The sequence below is a fragment of the Cyanistes caeruleus genome, chromosome 1 (genome assembly GCF_971803275.1).
Source record: "Cyanistes caeruleus chromosome 1, bCyaCae1.hap1.1, whole genome shotgun sequence".
Taxonomy (NCBI): domain Eukaryota; kingdom Metazoa; phylum Chordata; class Aves; order Passeriformes; family Paridae; genus Cyanistes; species Cyanistes caeruleus.
Window position 1 is genome coordinate 22,850,685 of NC_141701.1, and position 19,261 is coordinate 22,869,945.

The 19,261-nt window shown below is 43.3% G+C and overlaps 1 protein-coding gene across 1 annotated transcript in view; it reads right to left on the reverse strand.

The window, feature by feature from the left end:
- Window positions 1-10,872, reverse strand: part of LAPTM4B (lysosomal protein transmembrane 4 beta) — a 58,055-nt gene extending 47,183 nt beyond the window's left edge. Inside the window, exon 1 of the mRNA XM_086881951.1 lies at window positions 10,738-10,872. Coding sequence (XP_086738077.1) covers window positions 10,738-10,833 — 96 coding nt within the window. The 5' untranslated portion in view covers window positions 10,834-10,872. The remainder of the gene's footprint in view (window positions 1-10,737) is intronic.
- Between the last annotated feature and the right edge of the window lie 8,389 nt (window positions 10,873-19,261).

The following is a 19,261-nucleotide window of genomic DNA, read 5'->3' on the forward strand; positions in this document are numbered from 1 at the left end:
TCACTGGGGGCTTTTTCTGATCTCTGACTGAAGAAGAGACAAGGAGTCTTCTCTTCTCTTTATTGATGACAATTTCATCAATAAAGATTTTAAGCTGAGTGCTGTGAAGAGCAGGCAAATAGCACATGAAGAAACAAGAAGTCCTTTCTGTGTACCCAAGTTTCTTGACAAGTCTCACAGCAGTAATTCAATCTCTTTCCCTCTCAGGACACAGGAGCTACATCTGAGCACACCACAGCCACTGGCTTGAGCTCCAGGAATGGAGGAGCAGGAGAACCCTGGCTGTCAGAGCAGACACCTCTCTCTTCTGCCATGTAAGCCTTCTGCCTCATGTTAATGAAAATATTTCAACTTTCCAGTGCTAGGGACAAGCTGCAGATGATGTGTAGTGATGCACAATTTAACATGTGGTCCAAGTTAGAAACCCAGACATACTCAAGTATCTTTTCATCCAATGGAACACAACAGCCTGAAGGGAAACAGAGAGAGGTACACTTGAACTTGGGTTAAAAGGGAATCAATCCTTCGCTCCTTTGACCAGTGAAACTCATTATCAGGCCAAAAGGTTGAACGAGTTCTAAAAGGATGAGCTATATATTGAGGAAATGCAAATCACCAAAGTCATATCACAAAAGATCTTATAAACAAAATACAAGCCTTCCTGCTTCAGGTGACTGCCCAACCTTAACATTATAGGAGAATAAAAGAAAAAGTTGTCCCTGGACAAGCTGTTCTTCCTCTGTGTGTGGTTCCTCAAAGCACATGGTTCTGGCTGCTGTCTGAAATACTGCACTGGAATAGGGAAAGCATTAGTCAGGTCACAAGCAGCAATTAGGATTTTATATTCTTGAATTTGAAGAAGATAAGGTAGAGTCTGCAATTCTTGTCTCTATTCTTCCATACTTACGAGAAGGCAAAGAATGATCCAGGCAGGCTCAGACTAGCATATTACAAAGTCTGTATTATAGAGAGCATATAATAGAAAGCTGCATAAAATATTTCAATCAGACTTTATACACAATTTCAGCTTTGATTGCTATGACACTAAACACTGAACTTTAAAGACTATGCTGATTAAATTGCTAGAGGAAGTCAAGAATAATTTGCCAGCACTCTTCCATACAAATGACTTAACTACTGCCCACTGCCACCCTTTTAACAGGCTTAAAACCAAATCCACAAGAGGTCTATTATTACTGAAATATGGTAATGGTTAAATTTATTAAAAAAAAAAAAATAGATGGACAGATTTTGCAATATGCACATGAGAAGTTTCTGCCTCCCTAGAGATAGAGTTTAATATGTTATATACTTGTGAGAGACTGAAATTTTATGGTTTGTGGCTTAAATATTATTATGAAGGACTTTTGGACCATTATGGCAAAACTGTATAAAGAAGCTGCAACCACCAAAACCTCCTCTCCCTGAAGATGCCTCCTGAGGAGAATTTGGGACTATGAGTTAGGATGCCTAAGGGAACTTGAGATAAGATAGAGGTGACACTATTGTTCAGTCATCTCAGGTCTAGGGAGAAGCAAACAAGGCTGAGGGAGAATTAAGTATCCCACATAAAGCCAAACCCAGCAGCTGTTCTGAAAATCAGCTCTGGCTGGGTTTGAGGTGGGGGAGGCCATAGCCCACAGACTCATCTGCTGAGGCCAGGTTTGCACAGACTCCCCCCCAGCCAAGGAGGAGAGTTTTGGGTGTGTGGCATTAGCTCAGGTCAGAGGGACTGAACACCCATCCTCCCTTACCCCAACCTGTCCAGCTGTGAAACCCCCAACCCCACAGGCCACATCTACAGGACATTCACAAGGGAGGCAGCTGAGGGGGTGTCATAATTCTTCAAAGACCCCCCCAAAGTGCTGCCCAGATTTATTCCAGAGGCCTTGCACCAGAGCACTGCATGTGATGCAACTTCTCCAGAGTCTTTTGCAAGAGATGAGTCAAACTTGTTCCCTGCAGGGGGGGTCCCTGGGCATTCCCACCTGGCATGAGTGCATATTAATCCATTGAACTCTGTGTTTTGTGGGACCCTTACCACAAACAAGACCAGAAGAACAGCATCAATGGGTCACCATCAGGATCCATGGAGTGGTGGTATTTTCTACTTAATCTGTCTCTCTGTCACTTCTTCTCCCCCCTCCTTTTTCTTTCTATCTCTCTCTACCTCCCATTTGCTGTTAAATAAAATCCATACTACTGACTCTGGCATATGGTCTTGCTTGCACCCTAATTTGGGCAGAGGCATCTCTTTCATAATTTTAGTAACTGGATTGTAACATTATTTAATCTTAGCCCTTTCCTGATTTAAGGAAATAAGCTATTTGTTTACAAATTTATCAGTGGAGTCTTTGTTACTTTTCCATTGTATTTAAAGGAAGTCTAACCTGTGTCTAAGGAAAGTCCTGAAAATGATTGCTGAACTCTTCTGCCCAGCCTCTAGGGAAATATTTATGGGAAAAATATAATTATATATACAATTATATCATTGCCAGATTAAATCACAATTTCTCCTAAGGTCATCCTGGTTCAGGATGCAGTAGAGAACTAGTAAAGAATTGGTATGCAATAAACCCTTATCAGAAAAAGGGTTGTTCAACTGGGATTTGTTTGGTTTCTGCATTTCCCTTGACTTCCAAAAATGCATGTTTGAGCCTTGCAGGTGACTGTGAAAGCTTGAGGGCAGAGCTGCTAAAGTGAGGCTGTGATGTGAGCTGTGGCAGCTCCCACAGATCTAGATTTTTGTGTGGACTTGTGACAGAGGATGGGCCAGGCAAGATCGCTCTAGCTGCTTACCTGGGCTGGAGTGTCCAGGTATCCAGTGGCCCTGGCCAGCACATTTTGTGTCCTACACCCACAGCAGCCCACAGTGCTGTCCGTGCCCAGAGTCCCTCCAGCCTCTCTGGACATGTGCCACTGCTGGGAGGACAGTGTCTGGTTTGAGAGCAAGATTCTGGATTGAGAGCAAGATATTCGACCACTTCATTAAAAAACCAACACCAAAACACACCAAATCATGGATCCATTATTCTTATGAAGCCACCACAGGCAAGATCTGCTTGCACCCTCGAAGCACTCTGCAACCCAAGGCAGGGATTTAGTTATGCAAGGAAGAAGTGGAAGGTTGGTACAGTACAGATAATTACTGAAATAGTAAAGAACATGATCACATGTATCCTGTCTGTCTGGACACAGCTGTTTCACTGTTGGGAAATTCAGCTCTCCAAGGTGAAAATCTCTCACAAACCTGTATTTCTGCCAAAAGCATTTGTCCTGTTTTAAGCAGCTTAATATATCTCTGGATAGAACAAGAACTGGCTCAGCACATACCAGCAACAAAATGAAGAACAGTCACAGCACTCTCAAAACCCCTTTCAAGGCTGAGTACCAGGATAACAATAGTTCGAGCTGACTGCAGACACCTGAAAAAGAGCTGACCCACAGGAGATCCAGGAAGAGTGTGCTAGGCTCAAGTCCATATTAATTCTTCAGTGATCCCTCCCTGGCAATTCATTTCACATTACCCAGGAGCACTTTCTCACACCTTCAGACACAAACATGGGTTTTTGCTTTTTACTCTGTTATTTGGAGATTTGGGACTTTAAACCTCCAGCCCTGCAGAACAGCACAGAAATTGCCCTGCACGTTTTTAAGCCTTGGCCACTTTAAACTCCCAGAGTTTTACAGTCAAAGCATAAGCCTCACAATAAAACAAGAGAAAAAGAAAGCAATCAAGGAAATTAATTCCTGGCTATTTTGCAACATCCGTTCCATATGTCCAAGAATATATAAGACTAATTGCATTTTCACTGACGTCAGTCTAATCAACGATCAGTTTAGGAAGCTTAATGTGTTCTCCTCTGGCTCACTAGGAGATACATATTAACCTTCAACAGAACTTCCAAACACATTTTACTTGATTAATGTTAATATCTCCTCTCCTTTCTATAAATATATTCATGATTTTTTGTATAAAAACCCAAATGTAATTATAGCATACTGAACTCTTAATGGGATTCTTTCCTTCAACAAGCATTTATGTAAACTTGTGCTCCTCTTACAACCAGCCATCTGTTTTCTCACAGAATTTATTATTCATTTATTATCCAACTGAAGGCCTTAATAAGAAAAAAAAGGGTGTTTTGCAAAGGTTTGCAGTTTCTGAGCTGATAATTGTATTGATTACACGAGACAACTGTGTCATTATCAAGACAACTGATGCAGGTTATCAGCTGTCATTGCAATGATTACATACTCAATGAAATATCCTACCGTGGTATTTGGGGATATAAGAAAAACTGCCTATGTTAGGGGATTAGAGCTTAAAGACATTTTCATAAATCTTTGTGTTGTGTCAAAGACTAATAAATAGTTCAGTAAGTGCAAGGGCTGCCCAAAAGACATTTTCAGGAAATTTTATTCCTTCAATGACTTAAAAGGTTTTTGCAAGAAAAAGCATTTTTAATAAATGTTTTAATGTCATACTGATGTATGACAGAGTCTGGGATAAAATAAAATAAATTGCTGCCCCTACTTCTGCCTGCAGCACAGGCAACACACCAATCTGGCTATTTTCACCTAGAACAGAAAGCACAGGTAACTTGGGGCATGGTGTACCAATGAACCCATCCTTTGTCCAGATAACCGTTTTGGCCTGTTCAGGGATGGATTCTGTCACACACAGAGGTGAGTGATTAGGCTCTTTGCAAGCTATCTTATTGACTGTGCCATTTAAATTCCTCCCATTTGTTACTTTATTTTGTAATTCAGCTAAAGAGTGCCTGAAGCATAAATTGGAGAAAAAAGATGGGATAAGGTCCTGCACTGCAGAAACCAACCTGGGCTTGTGCATAGCACTGAAAAGTGGTTTCAGGAGTTTTCTTGGTGCCATTCTTGAAGCTAATAACTGTTATATTATTTAACAATATATCTCTAGAGAAGTTACAATCAGAATGTGGTTATTGAGAAGATCCTTCAGATAATATCGTTTGTTCATGCTAATGATCATTAGTGGTCTTTATTCTTTTGCCTAAAATGCATACATGTGCTTTCAGTTTGTTAAGAAAATAACACACAGGTATGTGAGCAGGTATTTGAGTGCAGAAACAGTCATTTTTACTCCTGGTCTTGGAAGATAATGAAATGGATGTGATCCAGTCCAAGAGCATCTACCCTGACCATCCTCTGACTCCAGTCTCAGCTGGATATTCAACATGTACATCAGTCATCAAGGCAGCCTTTAAAAGTAAGATTCATACCCTCCTTTATTCATAATGAACTTCAAGTTTTCTCTCCACTCTCCTCAACAGCAAGCATGTGCATAGGAAGAGTCTAATGAGTTGGGAATGTTACTGATTTTTTTCCCCACGATCTTGTCTTTCATCTTACAAAGTACAGACAATAGAAAAACTAAAGATCATTTTATAGACATGGTACTTGGGACATAAATATTTAATCAATTCAACCATTTCTACTAGAAGAATTTGGAATCTCAAGTAATTTCACATTAAGACACCTTCACTTGCTAGTGGAGAAATTTCACATGTTGCTGCCACTACGTCTACCAAGGGATGGGAATTAGGAATGTCATTGGTACCACCCAGCTTTTTCCCCTGAATACACAGCCCAGGTCTTGGTCATGGAGGGACAAACACCTGGTGAATCCACAGCAGGCCCTGTTCTGCAAGAATTCTTTCCCCAGAGCCACCAGTACTGGTCTGTGTTTGCCACCTCACTGGAGGTGGTGAAGGTGGTGTTGCAGGATAATCCAACCCAACCCCCAGATATATCACACGGGCACAACAGGGGAAGTGACATCCCTGGATGATATAAAGGAACTGAGCCTTCAGTGAGCTGGCTACTATGACGCTTCATATAAACATGAAGTTGAAAATCCTTTATTTTTAGCCCACTTCATTCCATATAGAAACAAAGCAAGCTAATTTTCTAAGCAAAACACAAGGCCTCATATCTGTATTCATGAAAATTCCCACAACCTGACACTGAGATAACACATCAGGTTTTCTAATTGTTCAATTTTGTTCTTTTCACAACTTCAGCCCTTTTTTCAGTTTTCAAAATCTCCTGATTCACACAGGTTTGAAAATAATCAATAACTTCTTAGGATTTCTTAATTTTCCCTAAAAGGGCCTTTACACCCTGTTCAAGGGACCCTCAGTTACAACTGTTTGCTGATGTGAGTAGTCTCAGGCAGTGTAAAGGTTGCAGGAGCACAGACAGGGCAGCTTGGAAGGATCCAGTGAGAGATATTTTGTTTACATGAGCAGTCACTGCTGATCTCTACCCCCTGCCAAGTAAGCCAAGATTACTGAAATCTTCTAACTGGTATTTAAGCACATTGCCATACATGCTGTTTTGCATGAGGCTTGAAAAATACAGGCCATAAACGTGGCATAGTCACAAAATATACATTTTCATTCTCCTTTTGACGTAAGATCAAATGGACTCTACCAATCTTGTCAGGGTGTTCAGCCCCAAATCAGTGAGACCATAGCACATTGTGCTTTTCTTTTGCTTTACAATATAAGTCTACTTATATTTTTTCATCATTAGGATTCAATCCTTTTATTAAAAAATTACTGGGACAGAGATAGACATTAGACATGCTTTCAGCAGTATATTCAGAAAAATCCAGACTGAAATGTCACAACTAGCAGTTCATGCTGAGCTTTCCACAAATAGCAGCTCAAACATTTAACCTACCCCAGCTAAAAACTTTGGCTTGCTCTATTTATGTTCTTACGGCACATCCTTCAGTGAGAGCCACACAACTCGATAACTTGTGGTTATAAAAGGTTCTCAGCCTTCCATTAGCTTTTATTTTTAGCCCCTCACTGTCAGGACCTCAGGGAGTGCAGAGGGAGGGCAGCAGCTCCCCAGGCATGGCAATGGCTCCTGGGCTTCCCAGGGAGGAGCAGCCTGTGCCCAGGGCACTGCTGCACTGAGGCAGCAGCAGGAGACACTGGGCACACAGAGCACAGCAATGGAGGCTCCTTCTTTTATTGTTTATCTTTTTGAACTCGCACCTTACAATTTCATCTTCCCCCCACCAAAGTCAGTCAGGAATAATCAGAATTCCTGTTATCCCAGATGGTGTCAGTGGATCCTCAGGGTGTGCAGAAACCCCACTGCCACTGCCAGGAGAGTGGAAAATCCTTCCATGACATTGTCAGCATATCTGATGTTGTTCCTTCTTCGTGCTTTAGACAAGGAAAGTGGAGTCCATTTCCTCAGGAAGATGACATGCTGCGTTTATAAATGCTGTCACTGACAGGGGTGTTGTTATTCTGACTCACCAGCACTGACTGGGTCATTTGAAAGCAGAAATGCCAGTTTTCCCTCAGACTCCAGCACCCACTGGAGATCAAAACTGAAGTTGGCTCATTTCAGCACTGGCACTGCCCTGAACAGCACAGTGACAAAACTGAGTTGTTAGAAGTGACTTTCTAATTTCACTTAGTTCATTTTACTTTTAAATACTTTGTAAGACTTACTTTGTAAAACTTTTGTGCCCCAAAATGTTTCTGCATTGCTATTGTGACCTCTGATTTCATGTTATAATAAAGACAAGTGGACAGTCCCTCTCAGATAAAGCCCCAAAAATTAATAACCAGCCAAACCAAATTGGTCCTCGGGTTTGAAATAAACATTAACCCCCAGCCAGCTATATTACTGACTTTTTAATCCTCAGTATAATGTTTGTATTTAACATTGTATTTAACCCCCTGTTAAGCTTTTCCCCCCAAGGCAGCACACTAGTTCCTGAAGTGTGGGCTGTTCTGCAATCCCATTAGATATTCTTTTCAGGAAATTTCCCCTGGCTACTCCAACCTTTACAAGTTACTTTTTACATTGAAGTACCTCAGTGCTCAGTGACAGCATGCATATTGCATTATTATGCTATATTGCAATATCATGCAGTGGTAATATTACTCTAGATGTACTGCCAATGGCTCTACCAGGAAGAAACTACTGAAACACAAGAGCTATGGAAACATTAGTATTCTGAGATCCATTTTGTTTTAAAATAAAGTTAAATATTTATTTCCCAGCTAGTGATATGTTATGAGACCACTGGAAGTGTCTGTGTCTGCTGTGCTTGTGTGAGGAAAGCACACTGTTCCTGCCCCTTCCTTTTGTGGACTCCATGTGCCCTCAGCTTCCCTCTCCCCACTATTTGTAGGGCTCCAAACACCCAGTTAGAACACCATACCTGAAGAGCCTCCCAGCTTATTGATGAGGGGGTGGAATGTTGAGACACAGCACTGCCCAGCAGCAGCCAAATCCCTGGGGTGTTGATGATCAGCACCCTTGCAACTCCCAATGCACAGCATGGCACTGGGAGGGTTGCTGTGGAATGATGAATTCCATCTCAGCCACTATTTTTCCCTATTTACTCAGACATTAAAAATTCTGCCTCCTGAAACTGTGCTAACTCAAAACTGTGAAAATGTGAAAATGTCAACATGTGAAAATGTTGTGTTAAAAGTCTGCCAAAACTTTAAAGCTACTGCTTTTTCCTCCTTCAGATGCCTGTACTACCGAATCATTGTATTCATGATCATAGAATTAATAAAACTTACACTTCACCAGTAGCTAGAAATGAAAAAGCAACAAGAAAACTACTCATTCTCTAGATTGATGATTTTCCTCAAGTAATTTTCTGTAAAGAAAAATGGCAAAGAGTATATAGAATACATGTCGGTGTTGCAAAAAAACCAGAGGGTTTTTTAACTTTGAAGTAATGCTTAGTGTGGTTTGGAGTAATGCAATCACCCAAAATGCATGCAGAGGAAAAAAAAAAATGCCAGCAGGACAGCATCTATTTTTATGTTAACCCTCAACATCACATGGTAACCAAACCATAATTGTTCTTCTGAGCCAAAGAAATCCATTTGTATACGGCTTTGTCAACCAGATCTTTCAACCAGGGCCATTCATTCAAGGAACTACTCCTTCCTCACTTACTGTTTCCTAGCATAATAAACAATCAAAAAGGTTTAGTATTTATTACCTATATGCATTTAAATACCTATTCTTAATGATCAAATTTAAAACTCAAATGAGGAATAAATTGCAGCAGGGAAGAAAGAACAGAAAGAAATGTGTACTGTATCCATACCATTTGAAGTAATTTAGAAATTCACCCTGAAAAAGTAATGAAAGTAAAAGAAGCAAGAGGTGTAAATCAGGAAATACCTGCTCATAGGAAAGGAAATTTAAAACCAGATTTTTGCAGTAAAATACTATGTGAAGTTGGCCCACTGGTATTTAAATGTTTATAAGAGATTAGGTAACAGTCTAAAAAGCTATCAGGCTTTTCTTTGTATCCAAGCCCAGGTGATGCACTTCCCTCTTCCTCAAATAACTTTAGGTCCACTGAACAGCTAAAATATCTGTATCCCTGTCTCTGTGGAGCCAATGTGAAAAGGCTTCATTCAGCTGAAGGCAGAAAGAAATAATAAGCACCCTAGAAGAAATGTTCAAAAGCTTTCAGGTCATATTACAAGTTAGCAAAACTTAATTGCAGCCAGGCAAAGAGAGGCATCTTTTACAATACTGTCAGTATTGTAGATACTACAGGCTGTGGATGTTGCCATTAACCATATTTTATTAAACCAAGAGCAAGAAACGGTTCAACTAATGCACAATTTTCTCAGTGGTGAAATACATATTTTACAGGACATAGAACATTTTATATTATTTCTAGGACATAAATGTCAACCTAGCTTTTTTATTACACTGCTTGAATTTATTTAATGAGCTGTCCTACAGTGGAGGCCAGCCCTGCATTTTTCACTTGCTTCTGCAGGGAATTTCAGTAGTTAGCATATAAGGCCGAGTCTAATCTGCTTCCGTCTGCAATCATTTGAAAAACGATGCTTGGCAAACAGCTCTGCCCAGCCTTGCCATCAGACGGAGACTGACTCCTCGCACCGAGAGACGGAGCAGGCTGAGAAGTGCGGCTCCGTTATCTACAGCAATCAACCAGTTCTTTTTATTCTGAAAACCCCTCGGCCGTGGCTGGACCGGCTCTGGGAAAACTGCTTTTCCCACATTGCAAAGGATGGAGAAACAATTGTCAGAGAGGAACTGATGGCTTAACGTGGCTCCGAGTCTTTCCCCGGGCCAAATAAGCCTTTGGTTACCGATGGTAGGGCTGGTGCCTCCAGGGTAAATTCCTCACTCATGTCCTACAATCAGAGGAAAGATGTCTTTCTAGTACCTGCGAACAGCTGCCTGGAAGGCTTCAGCTCCCTACCAGGCAGACTAAAACACTGCTGCCAAACGATTACCTGCGACAAGAGTACCCGGCTGCTTCGGGAAGCGGCGACCAGAGATGATAAAACAGGATTTTCTGCAGGGGCCGGGCAGCCTTGCTGGAGCTGATGCACCGGCCCCGGCCTGAGACCACCCCAAGTCTGGGGGAAAACCCTCACTCCAGGGCGCTTCACTCATCCCATTTTCAACCCGCACACAGCTTGCTGGCTGAGCCCGTGTCGGTGCGCTGCATGTCCCGAGCCCTGAGCGCACACACACACACACACACACACACACATGCCTCCTGCCCCAGTTCCAGCCGAGCCTGTGCCATCGGCCGGGATGAGCGGCGGGCGCTGCTCCTCCGAGCCCCGCCCGGGCCGCGGCCATCGGCACCGGCACCGCCTGGCAGGAGCAGCCGCTCGGAGCGCCCGGAGCCAGGGACGCGCTTACCAGGTACCAGACGCCGAGGATGATGGTGCCGGTGCGGACATGGCAGCAGAGGCAGCAGCTGTTGGAGTAGAAGCGTGCCCAGGGCGAGCTCAGCATCGCGGCGGCTCCGCGGGGCTCCGGCGCTGCCGTCCGTGTGCGCTCGGCGGGGCGGGGCCGCTCCTCCCGGCGGGCGGCACCCAGGGGCCGGCCCGGGCGGGCGGGGGGAGCTCTGCGGCTCCTGCGGCCACCTGGGCCCGCAGCGAGAGCCCGGAGCAGCCGCTCGGGGGCTCGGGAGGGGTTCGGGAAGCGGAGTCCAGGCCGTGCAGCGAGCTGGCAGCCTGCCCCCAGCGCTCCTCGGGGGGATGCTCTCGGGGGGATGCTCCCGGGGGGGATGCTCCAGGGGGGATGCTCCAGGGGGGATGCTCTCGGGGGGATGCTCTCGGGGGGATGCTCCCGGGGGGAATGCTCCCGGGGGGGATGCTCCAGGGGGGATGCTCCCGGGGAATGCTCCGGGGGGATGCTCCGGGGGGGATGCTCCAGGGGGGATGCTCCAGGGGGGATGCTCCAGGGGGGATGCTCCCCGCCAATGCTCCCCACCAATGCTCCCCGCCGCGCCGGCTGAGCCGGGAATGAGCCCGGTGAGGACGAACGGCCCGGCGCTTCCTTGGCAAAGCTTGCAGCTCGTCTCGCAATTTTTGAGTGGCAAAGCAGTAGAAATAAACTCCATTTCTCTATAAGGAAAGATAATATCGGAGGAGGTCGTGGAATGTTTTGAGTTTACCCCAAATTCTGCTGCGATAAACATTTGTTTTGTTTCACAGTGCCCTCCTGATCCACTCCCAAAGTTGCTGTTGGGGTGGCTGGAATTTCCTCGTGTAACTGATATACAAGGTAACATTAAGGTCATTGCCGCTACCTGTAGCTAATGCCCTGATGATGGTGGGGTGTGGGGGGACCCAGTCCTGCATATTCAGACACTGATGCAGATTTGAGCTGAACCTCCTACCAAGCAGCTGACTCTTCATGTTTTATTATTTGAGGCTTGCATTGCCCTCCAGATGAAGTAATGAAGAAAATACTCTCAGGAGGCCTGTATGTCTACCCTGACCCTAAGCATAATTTATTTACTGCCATCCATCTTGGCTTGCTACCAAATTCCACAATTTATCATCAAAATATAACATTGAAAAGTACTCCAATGCTCCCCTATATGGTGGCTTTGGGGCTCTTCATTATTTCATACATGCATACATCTGCACAGAGCAGGAACTTCGAGATAAAAGCTAACTTGGCACAGACTTAACATTTCTAGCTATGCTTTATCCCTACTTATAAAGCCACTATAGTAAATTAAATTAAAAATACTTTAAGTAGGAACTTTGCATAACCTCCGGTTGTTGTTTGTCCTTTTGGCAAGGGATTGGCAGGGATTTTTGTGTATAAAAAGAAGAGCCACTTAGAACTGAATTTATAATTTTGACTAGATTCTATGCATAAGCCAAATATTTTCAAGATTCATATTCAAAAATGAAACTAAAATTATTGTAAAATGAAACATCAGTTTTGACAAATATTCAGGAGGCCAAAGGAAAATCACAAATCATGGGGTCTCACTGGTAACCTTGAGAGATCTTGTCCTTTAGTACCAGAGAGTAGGAAAGTTAGAGATCAAACCCTTGCATGCATGCCTTGTGGAAGGTAAGAGCATCTGCTTCATGAAGGCTATTGGCCAAGGACCTGACTTTTCAAAGCAGAGGTGGCAATAAATTAAGGGGATTCCATAAACAGGGACACACAGATGCAAACCTGGTGGAAAAGGGACAAAGAGCAACAATGACAAAACCCAGAAGTGTCAGGTTACTGATTGATGGGCCATTGAAGAGCTCTGGACAGGGTCCCCTGGAGTTTGTAACTGATAAGAAGGAGTAAACAAGAACTGGAGGGTTTGGGATATTTGAGGGGGACTCTACAAAACTTTGGAAGGAATAATTAGAGGAAGGGGATTGTGAAGGAGCAGAGGGAGGATCAGACAGAAAGGCGTATAAAAGAGGTCAGTTGTGGGCAGAGTCTGGCCCACCCTCACTTCTCATAAAACCTTTCTTAAGTGTCTCTGAGTAGTTTCCACTCTCCACACTGTGTGTGTGGGCTGTAAGGAGCAAGTGCCAGCTGCTGGGGGGATCAGTGAGTGATCAGCGGGTGGGTGGGTGTTATTTGCTTCCAAGCATCAAGCTGGACCAGCTGGTCTGTACTTGGGTCTTCTGCAAGTCCTACGTGTAGGAGGCACAGATGAAGGCAGCACCTTGTCTGTGGCCATCTGTGCAGCTGTCCCTGCCGGGCTCCTGTGCCTGCAAGCAGGAAAGCAGCAGCTGTATCCCTCAGCCTGGGATAGGCACGACAAGCTGGGCTTTAGCAGCCAGGCAGGAGGAGCTCAGGTCCTGGAGCTGTGAGAGGCAGTCGCTGTTTATAATGTCCTCCAGCACAGCCCTCATCTCTGTAAGCACAAATTAGCTGCATGTCTGCTTTCACTTATTGTTTCCCATCAGTGGCTTTAACCCCTGTAGTCTCAGAATAAAAAGGAAGAAGGAATAAGCAGCAAACACTAATCACTTCAGAGCACTTTCCTGCATAATTATTAATTTTATTCAAAAAACCTGATGGGAAAGAGCAGAGAACATCAGGCTTCACGCCGTGCTCCTGATTTATAACTAGCTGCATTTGGTTTGCTTGGCAAGACTTTTGTAGTAGAGAGGCTTCAGAGCCCGAGTACTGCCACAGACACAGACCCTTCTCAACACAGCCTCTATAAGTTAAACTTCCATGTCCCTCACTTTGCCTTCTAAAACAAGAAACGACAAGCACTTGTTCAGACGTGGCTGTGAATCCAGAATACCTGATTTCACACCCTGATGGTGGAAGATCATTTAAGATGCAGCAGAAGCAGCTTCTGAACTGGATGACACCTGAGTTTTGTCAAGATTCCCAGAGGTACAACAGATAATTGAGATTGTCATCTTTATTCATCAAAACTTGAACAGGACCAGTATCGCTGTCTTGCTCAGCAAGAGAGACAACTCGAGAATTAACAGCTTACTTACAAGCACTTGTTTCAGCTGTGCTGAAAAACTAGATAATCTTTGCAGTGGAATCCATATGGTACGAATTTTTCCAAGGGAGCATTCGATGCTGAAATTAAACGCTGCCCAGGGCCGAAGCCTGACACAGCCTTGCTCAGCCGCTGGTCAGGGTGAAGGCTGTGGGATGTATCCAGAGAACAGACCCAGTCTCACGGCTCCTGCCTGCCCCTCCTTACCACAGCAGAGCTGTAGGTCACAAAACCCCGCTCACACAGCCGCTCATTCCCCACAGCACCCCTGAGAGCTCTGCTAGCCAGCTGGGAAGGGACACAGCCCGACTTTGCTGCATTGCCAAAGCATCTCTGTGCTGCAAGCTGTTTAACAGCACCCGGCGTGCTCCGTGCCCTGCTTCTGCTCTCTATTCCCCAGGTCTTCCCCACGCTCTCCTCACTGCAGGGACAACTTCTCCCTCCTGCCACAGGTCCATTTAACACTTCCTTGTGCTTTCTACTTCTCACTAAAATTGGTTACTGCTGTTATAAATGCAACGGCAGATTAAAGATTAACAAAGATTAATTTATTATAAATTAATAAAGCAACAAACAGTGAGGAAAAAAACCACAATAAATGGACAGCGCAGCGCTGGGTGGACAGGGTCTATACGCAAGGTATAGGTGTTCCCAAATCCACGTCTGAGGGTCCTCTGGCCTGGGTTTTTATAGGGATTTTATGTCCCCAGGCTAGAATTCCAACCAGTTTCCATTCACCAAATGTCCCTGATTGTCGGGTGAATGGATTTCCTGGCCTAGAACATTGAGTCAGTAAGTATCCGGGCAGAGTCTCCTCAAATGTAAAGTGAGTCTGTATGTATTTTAACATATTTCATCACAGCGGGATTGAGAGATCCGGGCTGGTGCCGATGGATATCTCGGAGGAGTAGTCTCTTCTTTGTCGTTCTTGATTGAGTTTCTGTAGTATGGGTTTGGCAGGTGTGGTGTTCGATTCTGGCAACGACCATCTTCCTGGGGCTCGTCCCTTTTGTCTTGCTTGATGGTCTCCGGCCGAAATCGGCCGGGCGTTGCCTTTCTCTGGAGGTAGACTTTTAGGCTGGTTCTTTTGTTTCTATGATGGCCTGTGTCCTGTCTTTTCCTCCGAGTTGATGAGTCTGCTGAAACCTGTTATCTGGGGGGGGTTCTTTTGCAATTCGTGATTTTTGGAAAAGGAATTCTACCTCGACCGGGAGGAGAATTCCTTATTCCATACTTTCATTTAGTTATAACTATACATACTTTATTTAAACTTCTTATTCCGAATTTTTATTTACCCAATTCTTTATTACACTGCTACTTCCCAACCCGGTTAATTCCTGCCTGAACAAGATGGCTGGAAGAGGACAGCTGGCTTAGAAACTGTGTGTGATTGCCGCCTTCTCTCTGTGCTCACAGCCCACCGAGGTGGTGCAGCATCGTTCAGCTGGCTTGGAATAATTCAATTACGCTGTTGCCCAGCATTGCCTACAGCACATAAACAAAAGGGCAGCTCAAGAGAATCACATCTCCTGCTTGCAGGATTAGCCACGTGCTCCAGAGTGAACAAAGGCATTGTTAATTGTTTTGTATTTGGCAAGTTAAGACAAGATAAGAAAAGGGTTAAACATTGTCCAGAAACCAAGGTCTGGGTATTGTCCTCAGGCACAGGGGGTGACGACTTTGGGAAAGTGACTCCGATTGTTGCAAAGAGCCATTTTAAGAGTCCTTTTGTTCAGCTTGCTTCAGAACCTGCGTTTCAGGATGGCTGCAAATGATTCAAGTATTCAGAGCTGTGGAAGTATTTATTGCAATGAAGTTTAAAAAATACCTGTGGTTTCTAAAAGAAGTAAGCCTCCAATAAAAGTCTGACACAACACCTCTGCCACAAAGACTGGCCAACTTGCAATCAAATAGGACTGCTGCTAGGATTCAAATTGGGTTCAAGAGGTGATCCATTCCTCTGGTTTACATAAAAAGGATCAGAGTGAGAACAGTATTTTTCTCCGGCATGTTACAACTCAGAACACAGAACCCGTAAGAAAGCCATTGCAGTGGCACACCATGATGTGCAACTGCTTGCAGAGCTAAATTCTTGTGTTTGAGCACCAAACAATGGACAACAAATGGTTAGTTGTTGGTGGGTTTTTTTAAATTATTATTATTTCTTCTTTGTTTTAAAAGTTCTGTTTAAATCTTTAAAATTTGTTGAGAGAAATGTCTGAACTTTTTAGATCACTACTGGGATATTTTGTCATGATTTTTCTTATAGAAGATAGTGAATCTAATATCTTAGGAAAATTTATATGCTTACACATTTTCCTTCCTGATGATAAAGTGTATTTGTAACTGTAGCTTCCTTGGGCCACAGCTTCTAATTCTACTTGAAGATGGTGGTTTTAAGAAACATGTCATTAAAATCTTTTGGTATGTTGCTCTGCCAAGAGCTCAAATGTTCTTCAAGGAAAAGCTTGCTTTACTGCATCCTTCTTTTTCCCCTTTTCTTACACAAAAGCCTTTCAACTTCAACTTCACTCTGAAGATACAGGACTCACAAGAAGGCTAATGAGTGCTAGAGTATGCTGAGATTCAGCTCTTTTTTCTTCTGGCCTTCTCATTCATGCCAGCCTCACAGATTAATTTTAACATTGTGGGTGAGATGAAATCATCTGTGTTACATTTGCAAGAAACCTCAAAGATAAGCTAGACAATTATCTAACTATTTGCTTGGCAGCAAATTTGCAATTTGGTAGCATGTTCTTGAAGCTTTCCCTCAGATACAGTTTGCTTCCCAAGGGCTGCAGTCTCCTCAGAGAGCCCCACACAGAATTCCTGCTTCTGAAAGCATGTGGCTTTTTTGTGTCCACTTCTGTTCTCCTCTCCTTTGCCCTGATCTTCTGCTTAATCACTTGTGCACAGGGCTGCCAGAGGCTCACGTTTTGCCTTGCAGCAGATGTTTACACTGGAATTATAGCTTGGCTCTGCCATTGCCTTAGCAATAAACAGCTCTCTCCTTTTGCCTTGGGAAGTCTGTAAATTTCTGTAATAACTTTAGTTCTTCTTGGTTTACCCCTGCTGGCTCAGCATGCCTGAAGAAACTGAGAAGTGGGGACATTGCCACTAATTACAACTGTTACCAACAAAACTGGTAGGTGCAGGTGTCCTGTATCCAACTAAAATTCATCACCTCTTCCTCCACCGAGCTAACGAGTCCTTTACCTTCATATCCTAATAATTTCTACTCTACACAAATTCTTCTCCAAGTTTTTTTGATAAATTAACTTTCTGCTCATCAGACACTGCTTTCAGTCCTTTAAGTATTTTGTTTATTGCTTCCCTCACTACTGTGGGGATCTAGACAGTTTTGTACAAGCTTTTAAAACTGCAAGCATCAGACATAAGAGTATTTATTTAATCAGTGGACACAGTATTGGGATTGTACCCCCATTTCTTTTCACTACTCAGATTAAAACACCCCCAGATTTACACACCAACCCAGTGGAAGGTCATGCTTGGAGCTTTTTGGTCTTTTGGCCTGAATGCTTATGCAGGACACAGTATTAAACTGACTGGGACATTTTATCCATAATCTGTACCCAATTATAGAACATAAAGTACAGCATACAAGGATGAGACGGGGCTGTAGGATTAATTGGTTGTTGTGTTGCCAGCAGTCTCACTACTTGTCAGATTGCTTGAGCAGAGGAAATCTCAGTGACAATTTTTAATACTGTGTTGAGTTTGCAGTCAGAGAGGTCACAGGCCTTTGATTGATAGGAGAGGCACACCTTCTAAGAAAAGCTAATATACATCAAATAGCATTTACTTCCTGTTAGTTCCATTAGTTAGATTAGTTAATGTTTAATTTATGGGTTCATTTGAGCATGGCTCAACACTGGGAATGTTGCCAGGTTTAATTCCCTTCTTCATTATGTGATTGTGGGTTTTCCCCCTTCTTTTAAGAGACCACCTTTTTTATTTTAATATAAAAGGAATGTAGATATTTCCTCCCCCACACCCTGATCTGATTATCAAGCATGTTTTGTTTGCATACCCATTTGGATTTTTTTTTTTTATATCTAGTAGAACTCATGATCATTTTGTCTTCTATCAACAATCTCAGTCTAGTGACAAATCATGTCCTTCCATTCTATTGAGGACCAATGCTCAAGAACAACAAATCTTCCATAACTGTGATTTATTACTGCCTGTAACTTACACAGGAAACACTTCCCAGTTTCAGATTTTTAGATGCCAGTCAAGTTTCAAGCAGTAATTCACCACTTTAACCTGGGGACCTGCTTAGACTTTTCCCCAGGTGCACTTTATTCTTTAGCATACTAAGCCAAACGTGCCAAAACCTGGAGCTTTGAGCTACCACCAGCTTGAAAGCAACTGAATAGTATCAGCATCATTACTCTGAATATTTATGGAGTTATCCCTGTTTTCCTTCTCTCTTCCAAGTCTGCTGGACTCTTGAGCAAACTCCAGGGAATGCCGTCCAGTTCTTCTCACCAGTGTCCACTGCAGACAGATGTTTGCCACAGGACATTGCAGAAACTTCCACCCTCACATGTACTGTTTTCTATGCTAAAAAAAGCACTTGACTTTCTCACAGTGTCACATCCTCTGCTTGTTTAGCCATCCACTGCTTATTAGGGAGTCACCAGTGGAGATCAACTGCTTTCCAGCCAAGCCTGCAGAGCATGCCATAAGAGCTGGTGGCTTTATACTGTGAAAATACCAGCTGGGCTTGTCCCCTTCATCTGTCTGTCCTGAGTCCCCTCGCTGATTGATTTGCTGAGCAAATTCAAACCCAGTTAGCCAATAGGTGCCTTTTTCTGCAGAGGCAAATTGCAAGTACTGTACATGCAATGTAACCTTTTATATACACTATAGGTAATTACAGGTCCCTGGTATGTCCTTCATGAAGTGCAGAGATACAGCACTGATGATATTACTACTCCAAGAGCAAGGGAAACACTTCTGTACAGTGCTGATGGTGCAGAAAGTTTAATTGGATTGTTTGTTCCAATTTATAAACCTTTTGTATGTGTTAGGAAATGCAGCTAGGAAATCTAGATTTAAAGCTGCATAAGATGGAGCCACCAGTGCCATGCATATGTGTGTGGGGGATGAGATTGAAGCTAGTACTGTATATTTTATATTGTTTCTTCTAATGAAAAAAAAGATCAAGACTGCTAATATTCTCCTAATGATAAAAATGAAAGATACTCTTGGCTTCTCTTCATCACAGTCTCCAAAACATCCTCCTAAGATACTTAATGCCAGAAGTAACAGTGATAGTTTAAATCATATCTCTATTTTTTCATCTTTTGTATAGCAAATCACACAATAAATGCTAGTATAATTCTACTGAAATAGCATTACTTGCCAGCTGACCTCCAAGTGCAGTACAAACATTGTTTCAAAAGCATGTCTCAC